Source organism: Prosopis cineraria, unplaced genomic scaffold (assembly GCF_029017545.1).
Source record: "Prosopis cineraria cultivar Desert tree isolate PC_DT_omini unplaced genomic scaffold, ASM2901754v1 PC13, whole genome shotgun sequence".
Lineage (NCBI taxonomy): Eukaryota > Viridiplantae > Streptophyta > Magnoliopsida > Fabales > Fabaceae > Prosopis > Prosopis cineraria.
In genome coordinates, this window is record NW_026555344.1 from 23955012 (window position 1) to 23973956 (window position 18945).

At 29.0% G+C, this 18945-nt stretch overlaps 1 protein-coding gene across 10 annotated transcripts; it reads left to right on the plus strand.

The window, feature by feature from the left end:
- Positions 1-923: 923 nt before the first annotated feature.
- On the plus strand, positions 924-8255 carry LOC129290645 (uncharacterized). 10 transcript variants are annotated; one of them, XM_054927477.1, is made up of 7 exons: positions 924-1038; positions 1611-1698; positions 4770-4912; positions 5008-5141; positions 5315-5411; positions 6359-6450; positions 7754-8255. In XM_054927477.1, the coding sequence occupies exons 3-7, from the start codon at positions 4855-4857 to the stop codon at positions 7850-7852; spliced, it is 480 nt and encodes a 159-aa protein (XP_054783452.1). In that variant the 5' UTR covers positions 924-1038; positions 1611-1698; positions 4770-4854; the 3' UTR covers positions 7853-8255. The 10 variants fall into 10 exon arrangements, with proteins under 10 accessions (XP_054783452.1, XP_054783458.1, XP_054783453.1 ...); XM_054927483.1 differs by having other exon boundaries at positions 5023-5141; XM_054927478.1 differs by having other exon boundaries at positions 4794-4912.
- The last annotated feature ends 10690 nt before the right edge of the window (positions 8256-18945 follow it).

Genomic DNA, 18945 nt, shown 5'->3' on the forward strand with positions numbered 1-18945 from the left:
AATGTTGTGCAAATGAGGTGTTCGAAATCATATTAAACTAAAATTTAATAAATATTAATAAATATTATTACTATTACATAGAAAAACATAAAAAATTTAAAAAAATTTAATTAATATTAATTTTTTATAAAATTATTTTATATATTTGATTTATTATTATTATTATTATTTTTGTTGTTATTTACAAATCTTTAAATACAATTTATAAGTCATTTATAAATTTTTGAAAGACTAGTTTGAGTTGTTAAATTTTTAAAAATAATTGATAAATTGTGGTGAATAATTTATAAATAATAATATTGAAATTATTAAATATTAAAATATATAATATTTTAATAATATTTATTAAATTTTATTTTAATAAGACTTTTAAGGTACCCCTGCTTCTGGAAATAAAATTAAGGGGCAACAAGATTTTTGTTTCTCAAAACAATAATTCAAGAAAAAAATTATCTCATTTATTAATATAAAATGCCTAACACTCTTAACAAAAAGTTTAAGGATAAAAATAAATCTTAAACCTATAATTTTATTGGGTAGTCTATAAATGAGGGGTGACTGAATACCTGATAATTTTTCTTTTTAAAATCATGTGAATATTAAAATATTTTTTAGGTGGAACTTTGTTGAATATTTGTATTTGGGTTATTCGCGACGGTACTTTATTCGTCAACATAATTTTAATTTTTCACAGATTTTAATTAATAAAATAAAACATTTAAGATTTTTAAATGGAATATTTTTAACCGCTTTAAGAAATGGACTTGAATATAATTTTTTTTATCAACAATTAAAATATAAATTTTGAAAATATATAAACAAGTCTCCGTAATTTTAAACAACTTTGAAAGGATGTTATTGTCTTTTCGCTTTATTAAAATAAAATATTTTCAATTCTCAAGTTTTAAAACCTCGTCATTTGGGTTGGTCTTCGTACTTTGTTCCTCTAAGCTCATCGAACATCTGCTAGGGAGGAACCGTTTCGTATTCAGACTCAGCAAATCGGCTTCCGCCGTCTGTGGCGGCGAAGATCGCAAGGTACGACGATCTCTTTCACCCTTCATCGATTTCCATGTTCAATCAACAAATAGCTTGTTTCTTAATCTCTCTCGTCATATATCCATTTTGGTTTAATTTCATCCAACAATTTCTCATGTTTCTCTTTTTATTTGTTTGTATATGACGTTCATCAAAGCTTGTTTTAATTCGACATCTTCATTAAGAATAAATACATAAATTCTCTTCCTCTTTGCTAAATTAATTAAACGTCGTCGTCCTCATTTTCCATCAACTCACTTTCCACTATGAATCTGACAAACCAACGGCAGGCCTGTGATTCAGTTATCTCCCATATCAAAAAACTAAAATTTCCTTCATTTAATTAAAGTCAATTTCTATATAACCAGTTATTTCCGTAGTTAATTGTCAGAAGTTTTTTTAAGTGAAAAGGGTACATATTTTTTGTTTTCCTGGAAAAAGGGCAAAAAAAATTTTATGCGTTAAAGTTTTCCACTCATTTTTTATGATATGTCAAACATACTTTTAAATTTATTTTTATTTCTATTTTCAGTTTCATTTTTAATCCCACTTCCTTCAAAATAACCAAACAGGGTTTTAGAGTGGAGGGGGAAGATTCAAGAGGCATGTGAAATGTAATAAGATATATGAAGCAAATCTGTCGCATCGAGGCAAGATCTGGTAAGAACTTTTTGTCTTTTTTCAACTTTTTCATCATTTTCTATAGTTTTATGAACATATGATATATGCGTCCGCAATCGGTGCTCATCACAAACGATGAGCACCGTTTGCTTACCAGGTCAGGAAAAATCTTGGCTTTTTATTGCAACTTTATTTAATCCTGCCGTTCATTTAAATTAATTTTTAAATATTTTTAACATTATATTTATTAAAATTAAAAATATAAAAAATTTTAATATTAAATCTGGACTATTTAAAATACATTTAAATGGTTAATTTATAAAATTTATAAATTTTTAATATTAAATTAGGTTATCTGTATCATACCTGAACTGTACAGAGTCTATCTGTATAATTAAATTATAAAAGTATAATTATTTTAATATTAAATTAGATTGCTAGATTAAATTTGTACTGACTAGATTGGTAATAAATAGATATATTAAAATTTTAATTTTTTATATTAGTAAATGAAATATTAAAAATATTTAAAAATTAATTTAAATGAACGGTAAGGATTAAACAAGACTAAAATAAAAGGTCAAAATTTCTCCTGACGTGATGAGCACTTGATGCTCATCACAAATGATGAGTACCGAATGCAGATGCTATGATATATGTTTTGAAGATATTTTAGAGAAAGATCAAGGTTTGCTTTGATTGGACAGAACATAAAAGTTTCCTATTTAGTTGGAAAATATGAGAGCGAGGTGCCCCATTAGAATTGGTTAGTTTTTCATAACATAATAAATTAATATTTAAATTTTAATTGAGAAAAGTATCTACATTCAATATTTGACCGTGACTCGAGCAAGATTAGTTCTAATAAAATAACCTATGAGCAATTGAAAAAAAAAAAAAACACCTCTTCCTAATAAAATAACCTATGAGCAATTGAAAAAAAAAAAAAAAAAAAAACACCTCTCCCTTCCCCCATTGAACCAAACACTGCTGAAGACTTTATGCCACAAGAGCTTTTGATTCAAGCGCGTAGGTGGGTGGGTGGGTGTATCTTTGGTCCCTTCTGCTAAAAAACTAAAACTTCACGCTTACATACCTAGAAGCCTCCTTTTGAACCCATTTTTCTCATCGTTTTTGCACACTACTCCTTTCAACCAATATATAGAGAATTAGTAGCCAATTTATGGTAATAAAAAAATATTAGTTGAAATCTTAATTTCTTAAAATTTTTTACATTTTTTAATTATACCCTCAATTAATATCTTATGTAATAGTATTAATAATAGTAATTAAAATTCAAATGGATGATTTTTTTCAAAGAGTAATAAATGAAGTAGGTGTATAGTTCAAAGAGTAATCAAAAAACAATTCCTCTCTTGAGCAAGATTTTCCCATGATATCCCTATGCAACCAGCTCAGGCCCTCAGATTTAAAAAACTAGTATTTATAACATCATACGCTTGACCCTGGATATTGGATCCTGTTCGATGTGTTCTAACTGGTGATTATTTCATTATATTTGAATAATTTTTTTGACTTTTATATTAGCTCAATCATGCATAGTATATATTTGTAATTATTTTGGTATATTCATAGATTTGAATTTGCTTTATCAATTTAGATTTCTATTATGAGTTCATTTAAACTCAAAAGTTTGACAATTTTAGAAATGGCTAGTCAATCTGACCCGTTGAACTGTTGATTTTACTAATTTTAACTAGTTTAAAGTCAGTTCAATCGATTCAACCAATTGAACTAGTCAGTTAGATTCAAATCTCAAAAAAAAAAAAAAAAACATTAGACCCTTGTGTCAATAAATTGAAATATTCATGGTCCTATTTATTATAAGGTGTTAAGAAAATTATTTTTTAAACCTATTTATAAATCACGTCACCTTCTTTTACCCTTCATTAAATATTTTGAAGAGAATGTATGTTATTAAAATTTGTATATATAATAGGAGCTAAGTTGAAAATCTATTAAATTTTTAGAAAGTTAGTGATTTTTAAAGTTTTTTTAATTTTAGAGAAATATGTTGAAAATGACTTATAAATGAAATTAAAGAAGTATGTGATATTTTCATCTCGAACCTTTGACTTGTGCCCCAACTTGGAAGTTGCTTACATCCAAAAATCATGGTCTTCCATGTTCATTTTTTTAAAAGAAAAAATTAATCTTTTGGTACTTTAACTTTTAACTCACTTGTAACTTAGTCTTCCAACTATGATTTGTTGTGACTCAATCCCTCAACTATGATTTGTGGCAACTCAGTCCTTCAACTTTTGATTCACTTATAACTCAATCCTGATTTTTCAATTTTTTTAAAAAAATATTTTTGTCAAATAAAAGGGATAAAAGAAATGCTTATATCTTACTTTAAAATACTCTCCTCTTACTCTTTGATGTAAGATATAAGTTAACATGAAAAAAATGGAATCAACAAAAGTTGAGGGATTAAATCATAGATGAGTCAAAAGTTGAAAGACTGAGTTATAGGCAAGTCAGAAGTTGAGAGACTGAATTATTACGAGTCATAGTTAAGAGACTGTTACAAGTGAGTTAAAAGTTAAAAGACTAAAAGATTAATTTTTTTTAAATAATGCTCTGAAGCTACTTAATTGGAATGTTAGTGGAATTTTTGTGACACTTTCACACAGTTGAATTAATTAGTGTCTGTAAAACTAAAACTGATCAGCATTGGATCTAATTAATTGGTTTAAAGCTAAAGTTGATTATTAGATTTAAGCGACTTAATTAATATTAATTTTTTTATAAAGGTCATTTTCTATAATTTTCTATGTCTTTTTTTATAATTTTGTAGGTCAACTAATTGTCAAATTAAATGAATAGATATATAATGGTTGGGCAATATCGTTCCTTTAAAAAAAATTGTTTAAGCGAAGTGTTACCCCACCATTTATTACAAGACATCCAGTGCTGTTGGACAAAAAGTTTAGGAATGGTTTTTTATTTTCAACCCTTAATGTTTTATTATTAATGTATAATTGCAATTACATATTTTGCTATATATTTTAATTAACATGACCAATAAAAATGATCAATAAATTTATAAATTTCTATCAATAGTCATTGATTATTTTTTTTATCAGATTTTAATTTTATTGAAATTGAAGTTAATTATAATCAATCAATCAAGTATAAACTCTACAGTACGTAAGTGTGGTGAAGTCGAAGATGTCTGAAATAAACCCTTCAGTATTGCCTCAGGAGACTCAACAAATGTATCACCAAGGTATGAATTTTCTTGTTATTGTTGTTGCTGTTGTTGGCGGTGCCACCATGGTGGTGGCGGCCGCCGGCCATAACTTATGATTTATGCTTTTTTAGCACATATATATGTAGGCGAAAAAAATAAATTAGAGGATGCTAGTGATAAACAAGTTATTAGTGACAAATCAATGATCGAATCCTATGAGATCGTGTACGGCTTGGGTAATCAAGTTGCCAAAGAAGGGGATCAGGTAATATTCTGTGTGTTTTTTTTTTTTTTAGACATTTTTCCTTTATTCTTGCTTGCTCAGTTGCCAATTTGTTACTCTCTCCACGGGTAGATATAAATTAACATGAAATTCTGATAATACTATTTTTGCTCAATTTCAGTTTTATATAATGTGAATGTTATTGAATTATATAGGTCAGAATCAAGTTTCAACATCTAAGTGAGAGTGGTGGCGTTGAATTTGAAAAGGGCCCTCTGGTTCTGACTTTGGGGAAGAAACAATATGGTCGAGGTAAAAAAATTTTCATTATTAATTATTGTCGTTGATTGCAAAGAATTAATTTATTTGAATATAACATTTTTTTAACAGTTATATTGATTCATTTTTTAATACTACAATAACAATAAGTGTTATCCCAATAGGTGGGTTGGATACATAAATTGCATGCATGACACTATTATACTCTATCATCAATTAAGTCTTTGGGAATATTGTTAAACAAGAAGTCTTGTTTAACAATTTTCATGAGTTTTCTCTTTAATCTTTCTCTGCTCATCTTTATAAGGCTTAAACTATCTATTAACTTTTCTATTGGTGTCTCTAATGGTCTTTTTTATACATGTTCAAGATATCTCAAACAATTTTCTATTATTTTTTCCTCAATAAATGTCATGCCCACTTTTCTCGTACATGCTTATTTTAAATTTTATTTTTTTATGTATGCCTGCACATCTATCTTATCATGCATTATCATATTTTCTACTCCAAATATGCTTTTGTTGTCCTTTAAAACCTAACATTCACTATTATATATAACATGACTCATTTCACATTCAACTTTTAATATAACAGTAAAAATAACTAATGAAATTTATTCTACAAAAAATACATGTTACAAACACTTGCTACTCCCTTCGATCTCTATTATAGGATGCCTTTTAGAAGCATTTTTGTATCTTTACTATAAGTTATATTGTGGATATTGATTAAGTTTTTTTAACATTACTCCTATTTAAACTCATTAACAATGAGAGAGAATGTAATATAAATTTTAATCGTTTTCATTTAAACAGGGCTAAAATTGAAAGTTTATCCTATTTTTAGATAGAGTTAATAATTCAATTACCTTTAATTGACTCTGTTGATGTAATTAGAAGTAACTTATATTAGGGTCCAGATTATATGAAAGATTTAACTTCATTGATTGTAAAGCTGATCAATGTCATTTTCTCAAGTAGGATTTGATGATGGGATTCGCGGAATGAAAGTGGAGGGATTCAGAGAACTCAGAATCCAACCAGATCTTTGTCCAACGAGCTTTCATCTGAGAGTAAGTCTTTAATTTCAACCATGCATTTCATATTTTTTCGAGCATGGATTTTTTTCTTTTCACATTTTACTTTACTAACATTTTTTTTGTTGATGGCCAAATTGTTTGTTCATAGTAAAATTGATTGTTTATATAGCCTTAACATAAAATTTCCTTGCTTTTGAGTTTGATAGAATGTAGATTGTTCTAGCTGTAATTTATGACTTGAATTAAACCAGCATGTTTGATTTCGTGAGCCTTTCAAAGTGTGATATTAGGACTTGGTTTTTCTTTACTGCATTTTCCTTCCTCGATTGCAAATCTAAACTATTCATATTAAATTTTAGTGATACATATTAATCTATACTTTTAAAATCTATCAAATCTAATCTAACAGTTCAGATATGGAAAGTTCCATCCATTACAATGGAAGGAGGCCAACTCCGTTATATTGGGAACCTAATATGTGGATAAAATCTGAAGTGCAAATGATGATATATCTACATGCTATATACATATCTGATATCTAGTAGTCTTTTTTATAAATTATTTTGTATAAAAATTTCATTAATTAATTTATTGCAATTTTACCATCTCAATTTTTTTTGAGTAGAGTAAAATAGTACACATGAGAGAGAAATTATCTTTAAAGATGGCATATTTAATAAAGGTAAATTATTTTTCCATCTCAATCTTGGTACTTTTTGTAATTTTTTGGTCTCGCTTGTAATTTTTTGGTCTGTTTTTGTAATTTTATTGGTCATTTTCTGTCACTCTTTGATTAGTTAATTGTTAAAGTTAATTTTAATTAACGATAATGATTACATTACATTATTTTTAAAAGTTAAGGAAAGAATATTGTACAAAAAATATGTTTAAAGTTCTAAAGGCTTTTGAACCTATAGTTTAAAGGTTAAATTACCCTTAAACCCTTCTTTTTAAGACAACATTAACAATTTAACTACTTTTCATTGATTATGATGATGTAGTTAAAAGTGACTTGTGCAGAAGATCAGAGGAAATATATGGATTTCTTAGAGAGATAGGGTTAATTATTTAACAAAACCTCCTGTTCATGGGAACAGAGAACTTTTATGTCCTCATTTGGAGTATTGCAAGTGTGGGTGCATAATTAATGGCATGATCGGTGATTTTCTTTGAATATGAGGAGGCAAATATTTGCAGTGAAAATAAAGAACTATTTATGTTTGGAAAACGAAAAGCGTAAGACCGATAGTGTTTTTCATATAGTTTAAATTCAGTACGTAGTTTCTTATGACAACATATATCAATATTATATTTTGGCGGGAATGTAAATTTGCAGCTTCTGAAGAAAATCATTGGGATGCGCATGCGCTCGAAGAATAAAAAGATATTTCGTGTGGCGCTTTTGGCCATCTTGGAACGCAAGCCTCTCACTTGAACTCAGTAGAAGAAGCAAGAGCAGATAAATGCCAATTAAGAACCTTATGAGAAAATTAATGCCAAATCAAGAATTTTAGCATTGAAACATGAGAAAAAGGAATATTGAATTTGGAAACGTTAGTATTGAAGACATCCTAATTTGACATTAATATTTTTATGGGGTCCTTGCTTGTCATTCTCTTGAGATTTTATGTTGTACAAAATAGATGGATTTCAATTTTTGAGGATTTGTTCAAATTGAGGATTTGTTCCTATATAGTGAAGGCGCAATGTAGTAAAGAGACTTCTTAACCATATGTACATTAATCTTGTATGGTTTGTTGTTATCTAGAGTAAAAACTCTGGATGGATATTGCTTCTATAGCAAAATCTGAAATAAATTGCAGAAAACTTTTGCTCAATTTTTTTTTTTTTGCTTGTTTGTGTTGAGACAATGAAGAGGTAGAAGTGGGTGTTGTTCTTCAGCAGATTGATCTCTAGTAAATCCTGTATTTACTTTGACGAGATAAAAGTGGGCGATGTTCTTGCAAGTTCTTGTGAAAGAAGATATTGAGGAACCAAAGAAACATATTAGGTTAAAAAAACAAACTCACAGCCACTACAAAGATAATGCCTCTAAATTTTCAAAGTGAACACTTATCGCTAATTCTAGATCATTAGTATACGGGTTGTTCTTGTCAAAATGTTTGAAGTGCTGTTGAGACACAAGCCACCACTTTGTCATGCTACTTGAGTGCACAAGCCCAATCCTTTCTTGAAATTCAGTATGATGAGCAGAGTTATTGTCAATCATATATTCAGTTCTTGTATAGTCTGAGAGTCGAGGCAAATGTGTTCTGAACAGGGATCTAGAAAAATTAATTAAAAGGAGTATAATTTATTCTTGAAATAAATGTTAATATTTTTAAAAATAATTTATAATATCTATTATTAAATTATATCAAGGGTATAATTTAATAGAAATAAATACTAAAAAAATGTATAAAACATAAAATTATAATAAGATAAAAACTCTCTTTATATACAAATAACTTTTTCTATCTATTAGAATCAAGTTTTTTTTTTTTTTTACGTTCAATAAATAAAATCTATATACCTCTTTTGTATTGTAGATAATTATTTTTTTGATGAAAATTTTTATAAACGATTTTTAATTATTCTTAATTTTCCATTCTAAAATTATATAGTTATTTTAGGTTAAAGTACATAGATAAAATTTTAGGTTATTAATTTTGTTAACGGGATAAATGAAATTATATAATGGAACAGGTATTTTTTTTTAATGACGGGGGCAATTGAAATTTTTAAAAGGGACAACTAAAATTGTTTGGGTTACCTTTTATATATATATATATATATATATTTTCCTTCTATGATTGGGTGCAGACTCACTAGACACATATATTTGCAGTTGGAAATCTTTTTTTCCCAACTACATGTCGCATTTTCAAATATATATGTGTATAGCGAGTCTATACCCAAGCATCATCTATCAGTCACCTCAGCAATTATTAATATCGTTACATCCTGAAATTATCAGATGATATGATCATAGGGATCAATCGTTACAACTAAGGAAACTATGATGATTCAATAAAAAAAATTCCGCCAACTTTGATCAAAGTACAACCATATATTTTAAATTTTAAATTTAATTTAAAGATATAAAATATTACTATTTTTCAGGATTAAAATAAATATGAATTTATATGGATAGGCAGAACCCGAGCTTATTTTTTTAAAATTTAGAAGAGGCAATCTCTGAAACTTTTTACACAGAAAATCTTAATTTTCATTGTCCAAGCCCAAAAAAAAGGCTTAAAGGATAACCCAATGGGCCGGCCTATTTTCAAGTTCAATTCAAGACCAAAAAAGCTTGGGTTTAAAAAAATATATTTTGATTTGGATTAATTTCGTGCAACCCAACTCAATCCGTATAATAATTTATCTAGCTCTACTCTTATAACTCAATTCATATTTCTAATCCTAATGGAGACGTGTCTTGCAGTACATGTGGACAACAAATAATGGATAAATATAACCATATAGATATTGTTTCAGAATATGGACTGAAATAGACAAGAGAGCCCAAGACCAACGACGAACATTATGACACAGACAAGTACGACCCACATGGAAGCCTATAATCTAACAGCAAGAGGCGAATGAATGGGCTAAATTATCACTGTTTTAGAATCATAATGGAATTTGGAACCTCGCCAAAACGATACTTGGACCTTGTACATGACTATTGAGTTCAAGGCACGATTATGAATGAATGTTGGGTAGCATTTAGATTGATGGATTTAAATTTACATTTTATTTTTAAAATTTATATTTTAAATATCACATATTCAAAATTCTTTGTTTAGATAGGTAAAAAAAAATTAAATGGAGAAAAGAAATGAATTAAAATTCAAAACAAAAATAAAGGATTTTCAAATGAATATGTATAAGAATAACTTGAAATCACAAAAGAAACATAATAAAAGATGGATTTTCATAAAATTTTGTTTATTCAAATAAAGGATTTGACCCAAATTCAAATTTTTATTTATCCAAAAATGCCATTAAGTTACTTGCATTTTAATATTAATTTTCAAAATTTACTAGTAGTAGTTTCTGGATAATACCCATAGGTTAACAATGCTTACTCGCCATTGGGGAACGTAGCAAAAGTAAGCAGGTATCAAACCAAACATGTTAGATTTTTATAAAATTTTAAATATAAATAAATATAAAATTCATAATATAAGATATTTTGAGGAACAAAATTATCAATGAAACTTATTTTAAAATTACTCCTGGACAATATTATTTCACTGCTCAAATATTTTTCATTCTCTCCCTTATTAAATCTTTGATATTTTTAAAATTTTAAATTTGGTTAAAAAAATATCACAATTATGAACTATTATTAAAGTAAATTGAGGTTTTGGATCACTTAATTTATGTTGTCCAAGGTATAAATGCACGTAGGATTATAATTTAATGAAATAGAATATGAAATTGTGAAAATTCTTGATCAAGATAAATTAATTATAGGGAAAAGTAATTATTTAGTTCTTGTAGTTTTGACTTAATTGTAACTCAATCTCTAAATTTTGACTCATTGTATGTAAGACTAGCTCACTTAAACACCGCAATTATCAACTTAACAAATAAGTAAGGAACTAAGCCCACAAGGATTACCAAGTTTTCATAACACAATTGGGAGAAACAACTTTTCCAAAATTTGAGTGGAAGAAACAATTCACAAAACATTTACAATGAGATCCCAAGATTTATAGCATATAAACCTCCCAAACACTTTCATTAAGTTTAAATCAGATCTTTAAAACAATGTGAAAGTTTGGGATTCGATTAGGACCTAAAACATTAGGTTTAAAACCCAAAATAGTGAAATTGTGCAGAAAAACATGTCATGTGCAGTGGCTAAGTGTCAGTACACCGCGGCTCACTCGCCTCTATGCCATGTGCTACTGCAACGCATTGCACGCAATTTGATAGGAAACAACTGCTGTCATTTGACAGCAGTGAGAGCAAACTTCCAACACGTCTCAAATCTCTGTCTAATGTTTAATTGAGATGATTTCAGTGTCTACACGAATCTTTTTTCATGTTCTAACGGCATAAGTTTTACACTCAAAATCATTTTCTAGAAAGAATTCGAGACCAAAAATTATTTTATCACTTTTTCACATAAAACTCACAACAATAGTGTCCCAATTCAACTACAAGTGCCAAAAGCCTATACTGACTATCTGACCACACTTAATAGACTCTCAAGGACTCATGCAATACACTACACTCAACCAAATACACATATAATGTAAAATCACGACTCAACTCCAAACTCATAAAACACAAGGGGGAGGAAAACTTTGCACAAAACAACCATATTCCAAATCATTCAAAATACACATGTTCCTACTTGCATAAGTATTTTGGCCCTACCCAAGGTTTACAACCAAGGCTCACTAACTCAGGGTATAAAATACACAAGTTTGACACAAAATTAATGTAAGTAGAACAAAATATTCATGTGAACCCTAGTTGGAAATTGAATCAACATTTAGACATATAAAATAACAAAATGAGGCATACAGAAAGGATTACTCTACAATCCTATGCCTTGGCACATTTTTGCTGGTCTTAATTTGATGAGTTAGGCCTTGAAAATATTAAGAATTGAGGGGTGAATACAACCACTCAATAACTAAGCTTCACCTAATCTATATAGTTGCATATCAATTGAAAACATATGCAAATAGGCAAAAACATACAAATAAAACACATATGACGAGTATAGCCATAGCTCACAACACTAACAACCATGTGGCCGGGCCTTAAGCACATGTAACACGTTAAATGATAATGCACATATTGGAGTTGTAATAATACCAACCATGCGCCCCTTTCTCATGCCAGACTACAATAATAACGACCATGTGGCCAGATCTTAATGCATGATCAAATGTCAACCTTATACTTTCCCGTTACCTTTAACATGAAACTGGTAGCTATTCGGTGGCTACGTCCTTCATGGACCAATCCAACCTTCTACTCATGAGGAGCTACCAAGCTTGGGTTAATGATAAAACACATTTATTATACAATTTTATTTTTTAATTAGAACCTTTTTATTAATGATTTATCACCTCAAAATGCACACATTATATTAGATTTGGAATTTGCCTAAGTTTTTAGGTTTAATACACTAGGAGTATTTCAGTCCAAAAAATAAAATTTTGAGAAAATGTATAAGAAAAATTGATGAATTTTATATCCAGTTAATGAGTAGTCAAATTAGATTTTTAAAATTTATTTTAGTTTGGGAGTAATTAAATAAAAAGTTAATACTTTCTTAAATGTCTTAGTTTGACATAGTTTTCAGTTTGCCTTTATATGAAAATTTTTATATAATTTTATTCAGCCTAGAACTTAGTTAATTTAATAAATTCTATTTCTAATTATAAATCTAATTTTGGTTATTAATTAAATTTTATTATATCACATGTCATTGAATTGAATCATATAATTTATGTGATATAGGTGGCATATGACTTGTGCATCAATTAAGCAATTGAAGTCAACACTCATCGAGGTCAATAGGTCAATGGCTGAGAATTTGCTCATGATTTATGCTATTTTTGAGAGATTAAATTAGTTTAAATAATGTGGATGACACATAAAAAAGTACACACACATTGGAATCATCTACAAACCAATAGGAGGTTGCCATCTTGCAAGTGTGAAAAGGTTCTCATTTCCATTTTAATTTCTTTTCTTATTTTTTAACTAAGCCTTTAGCTGATGGGAAACAAGGAATTGCATGCAATTCAGTCCTCATTCAGATCCAATATCCATCCCATTTCATCTTGTTCATTTTCTCTCACTTGTTTATAGTGTTCTTCATTTTCTCTCTTGTGTTCTTCATTTTCCAGCACCATATCTCCCAGTTTCAGCCACCAAACCTCCACAACACTCACACCATTCTTCTCCTTTCCTCAATTTCATTCCATCCCTCCCATTTCCTTAAGGATGCAAGCTCTTCTTCTTCATCCAAAGTGTTAAGATGTTCAGCTACTATGCTCTTCTTCTAGGGTTCTTGAAGATGATGAAGATTGGCTAAGTTTTTTTGGTAGAATCCTAGAGAGATGAAGATGGAGGATGAGTCTTGAGCTTCAAATTGACTAAGTTCTTTTGTTTCCTATCCTCTTCTCCTTTTACTAGATGGTTAAATTCCTTAATTTAGGGTTTGATCATCTTAACTTGTAAATTTTAATTTAAATTTGATTTTAATATAAAGAGAGAGGATTGTTTTATTTAATTTCCTACCTTGGGCTGCCATGAGTATTTGGCCACTATGAGTTTAACACATAATATTGTGTTTTTCAATTAGTTAATTAGTTGTGTTAATATTACATAATCTTGTGGTGTTAATGCTTGTGTTGTTGAGTAGCTTGACATAATCTTATGGTTGCTCAAGCTATGTGTTTAACCGTGGCTGTTGAGGGAGGATTTTGAATGATTCACTTGATTAATTTTTACACCAATTGGTTAATTGAACTAGAAACTTTAATCTAAGACCTAGGAAAGTTAGCTAATTAGGTTAATTGGCTTATGATAATTTTCTTAAGTCATGACAGCTTTATTCAAGAGAAAAGGAAAGCTAAACTTAGTCTAATCATGCGAAGACAATGAGTCTAAAATTAACTAATCTCTAAGGTTCCACTTTTATGAAAAGGGAAGTTCATTTCACTCACTTTAATTAGCATTTTAATTACTTGTACATTAGGTAATTAGTTTAATAATTAGGTAACTAAATTCCTATAACTTTGGGTGATTTATTCCACTATATAACTTTTAATTAGACTAAGACCATTCCTTGGAAGATGACCTAGAGTTGTCCTTATATTGAATTAGGGTTAGCTTTAGTTTAATTTTGAAGGTAAGCGAATAATTTCAGTCAAAATTTTGGTATCGTTGCTGGGGAACGTGTTTAGGTTTGATTTAAAGTTGTTTAGTGCTTAATTTACATTTTTAGTATATTTGAAATTTTTTAAAAAAATTAAAAAAATTTGTGTTTTGTGTTTTTCTTAGTGTGTTTTGTGAGTTTTGTGTAATGCAATTTTTTTGGTTTAGTGTAGAGCTGAGAATATTTTATTTTCAGTATCATTGTTTGAAATTGAAAAATCAATTGGGAACTAGTCTGGGGGAATTTTGATTTGAAATTTATTGCATTTGAAATCTCTATATCTTAGCTTCATTTTGAAATTGGTTTGGTCAATTTTGAATGTGAGGATTGTCTTATGGAAGTTTTATAACTAACAAGGTCTAGAGAGCCTTTACAAAGAATTTTCAAAACCTTGTAGCAATTTTGAGTTAGCATATCTCTCACTCTATGTATCCATATTACCTGATTTCAGTCTCATTTTTCTCCTTATTGTCTTAGCTTTTTCTGTGTTTGGAAGTTTCTTCAATTTTTTCATTTTCTTGTTTGACAGTTTGTTAGAATCTCTGAAAGTCTTCTAGACGAAATCCTATTTCTCCAAAAATGTGGACCAACTTGTGAAATATTCTAGGAACGATTGGAAATGATTTTTAATCTAAAATTTTTATATTATTTCCCTGTATATCTCTTGTGTCTCTCATAAAAGTTTTAAGGAAATTGCTTGTCTGGATTGGCTACTACAAAATCAACAAATTCACTATCTCTAGAGAGCCTGCTGCACAAATTATAGAATTGTGAAAGCTTCTTGATTAAGCATTTCTAACTCTCTTTCTATCTTTTTGGTATTGTTTTTGTTTGCGTTTGATTATTTGATTGTTGTTGAGTTTAATAGAAAAAGAAAAAAAAACTCTCTTGATGTTTGTTTGCTTGCATTTCCACTCATACACTTGCATAGGACATATCATTTGAGCTTCCTTAGTCATTCCATCATTTTGAGTTTGAATTTGCATCATTACTTGTGGATATAAGTTTCGTTGCATTTTATGGCTTGGTTTTATCATCATGATTCACGACAACCTTCATTTGACATGTATTTCCATCCATTTCCAACACTTAACACCAATCATACATCCCATTTTCATAATTAATTTCGACAATATAACTTTAATTGTCCACCCCTATATTATGATCATTTTCATCCTAGTCACAGTTATGAATTTTCTAATCCCATAAGTTTTGAATCCAATCTAAGAATTCATGTTGAGCATACACCACCCATTGATATAGAGCATCTAGAAAAATTATGTGCACAAAGGGGTAAATTTTATTATGTGTATTGTGAGGCTACCTCCTACTTCTATTATGATTGTCTTATTCTCAAAGAATATTTTGAACCACATAGAGTAGCCCAAGCTCTAAAAGAGAGTAATTATATGTTCCAGGTTGAAGATACACAAAAAATTACTCATAAAGCTATTGAGATCATAAATACACCTCAACAGCCACTCGATCTCCAAAATAAAAAGAGTCAATCCAACTTTTATTTTAAGAGGTAATTTCTCCTATTCCTAATGAAGTGGATTCTTCTTTGTTTTCTATTTTGTCTAATGAGTTGTCAAATGATTCATATAATGATGATGATATAGATAAGGAAATCATATGTGAGTCTCCTAATATATTGGAGAATGAGCATGGTAAAATAATGTTGCATAATGATTGTGCTATGAAAGAGCATGATGTATCTAGCAATGATATTGTTGATGAATCTTTGAAAGTTGATGCACATGTTTCTTGTTCCCTTTGTGATGATGAGCATAAATGTGATGCATATGTTGAAAATATTGTGCCTTATGTGGATGAAACTCAAGGCATTTCTTGTGATGTTGTTGATAGTGCACATGCACTTGTTTCTTCTAACCATGATATGCTTGAGAAAAGTTGTTTACCTTCTCTAGTAGGTGAACAAGGCAATATGGCCACACTATCTCTTGATTTCGAGGAGGAAGAAGGCAAAACAAGAATGCACAAGGAAATGGAATTAGCTTAAGATGAAATAGAGGTTAGAATTCAAGGAAATGATGGTACAAAATCTAACAATAATATGGATGGTAATTATTTTAATCCTGATAAATTTCATGATGAATTGGCTTTATTTCAAAGTATTTATTCTAACTCTCTTGTCAAATGTTATTCAAATGATGCTCCTTGCTCTATTTGTTTAGAAATTGATTCCTTTGTGTTTAACAAAAATAGCACTTCTTTGAACTCAAATATGCTTGAAGTTGTTGATTTTATAGGTGCATATTTAGAGGATTTGTACTTGAGTTGGAAGAGGTCATGCCACCTAATGAGAGCAACTTACAAGCTCATGCCATAGATTTTTAAGATGTGCCTCAAATTCATGAAGAGCTTGCTTGTGATGCTTTCAAAGAGATCATTTCATGTGATCTTGCATCGAACAAAGGAAGAGCTTGGCCAATTAGAATTGAAACTTATAAGGAAAAGCACAACTTCAAGCTACCATAACAAGCTTTGAAGGTTGTATCTATCCTTGCTTATTGCTTGAATTTCCTTGTGCACATAGCACACAAGTGGATACACTTATTCATATATGCTTAGTGCCACTTTTCACAATGTGGAGCACTTTTCTTACATGTTTTTGTGCTTTGTATGATTCTTGTTAAAGCATTAGTGTGGGGGAGGTACAATCAAACAAATTAGTTTAGGAATTTCTAGTTTTGTTTTTCTTGTTTTCCTTAGTTTGATTTTGTTTTAGAAAATAAATTGTACCTTAATTTTTGATGAGTTTGACTTGATCAAGTTGCCATTTTAAGTTTTTATAGTGTTGTTTTATTTTTATTTTTGAAAAAAAACAAAAAAAATTCACAATATATAGAGCTTGATAATTCTCTGTTTCTAGTTTCTATACCTTAAATTTAAAAATTCATTGGGAATGAGTCTGAAGGTTTTTGACCTGGAATTTGTCTCATTTGAAAGCTATATGTCTTAGATTCAATTTAAATTTGGTTTGGTCAATTTTGGACTTGAGGAGTGTTTTATGTATGTTTTTTAAGATATCAAGGTCCTTGGAGTCTTTACAGAGAATTTCAAAGCCTTGAGGTAATTTTGAGTTAGTATATCTCTCACACTGTGTGTCCAAATTACTTGGTTCCAATCTTACATTTCTCCTTATTGTCTTAGATCTATTTCTTCTATTTAGTAGTTTCTTTGATTTTGTCTTTTATCTGTTTGAAACATTTGTTAGAGTCTCATAAGGTCCCCTAGACAAATTTTTGTTTCTCTAGATCTGTGGACCATATTATGAAAAATTATGAGAGTAATTGGGAAGGCATTTTGGGCTGAAATTTTTATATCATTTTCCTACATGTCTATTCTATCTGCCATAAAATTTCCATAGGAATTGCTCTTGTGGATATTCTGTTATAAAATTCATAAGTTGACTGTCCTTAGAGAGATATTTCAAGGATTTCCAGAATAGTCACATTATTTATATTCTCGATCTTATGACCTTATTTACTCCAAAAAAAATTTCTCTTGCACTTTTTATGCATTCATTCATGGATTTAGTATTCTAGATATATTTGAGCATACATTGAGGATAATAAATGGTTTAAGTGTGGGGAAAGAGTATGAAAATTGGTTTTCTTTTTTTTTTGAAAATTTTTTTGGAAAAAATTATAAAAATTCAGTTTTGATTTGTCTAGGGAAATTAAAAATTTTATTTTAAATTTTTGAAATATGAACTTTTGAGATGATGTTGCTTTAATTTTTGTACTTTTTGAAGCAAGTTTATTATTAGAATGTGTGCATTTGATTAGAAAAGCAAATTAGCCAATATAGAAGGAGCTTTCAACCAATGAGAGTTATGTCTTTAGTAATTGCACCCTCTAAAACTTGTCTTTACTCTTTATTAAGGCTACATCATTGCATTTATTGTAGAATTTGTTGTAGAGAAGATGATTTTGGCATTCATATAAAAAGAATAGGGCCTTTTAGCTAACTCTAATGTGATTGATTATCCCTTGTTAGCTAATTTGAGCCTTCCTTTTGTTTCATTTTTTTTAAACACTATCCTTTTGTTTCTCCATTGATTGCGTGTACTCTTTTATAGTGTTTTTCAATGTCCTTAATTTTTCTTGATTTAACTTAGTGGATAAATTCATTCCTTCATCATTTTCCTACATCTATTCCATCTTCTTAAAGGAACAAGTTATTATTTTATGTGACTCTTATTTTTGAACCCAAGATATTGCATAACTTTTGTATGAGAAAAAAAGAATAGAAAGGAATGGCAAGAAAAAGAAGAAAAAAATTTGTGACAAAGAAGAAATAGAAAGACAAAGAAAGAGAAAAAGAAAGAAAAGAAAAGGTTTCCAAAAAGAAAAAATTGAAATAAATAAATAAAATTAAGAGAAGAAAATAAAGGGAATGTCAAAGCAAAAAGTTAAGCAAAACATGTGAGGGTTTTCTTGAGCTTCAAGTCATTTTACTACTTTATTCCTTGTTCTATCACATCCCTCTCATTCTCATTGTTCATATGAGTTTGTATCCATTTAGTTAAGATTTGGAAAGCTTTAAACATTGTTGCATGCTCACATTGTGGCTGAGGCATG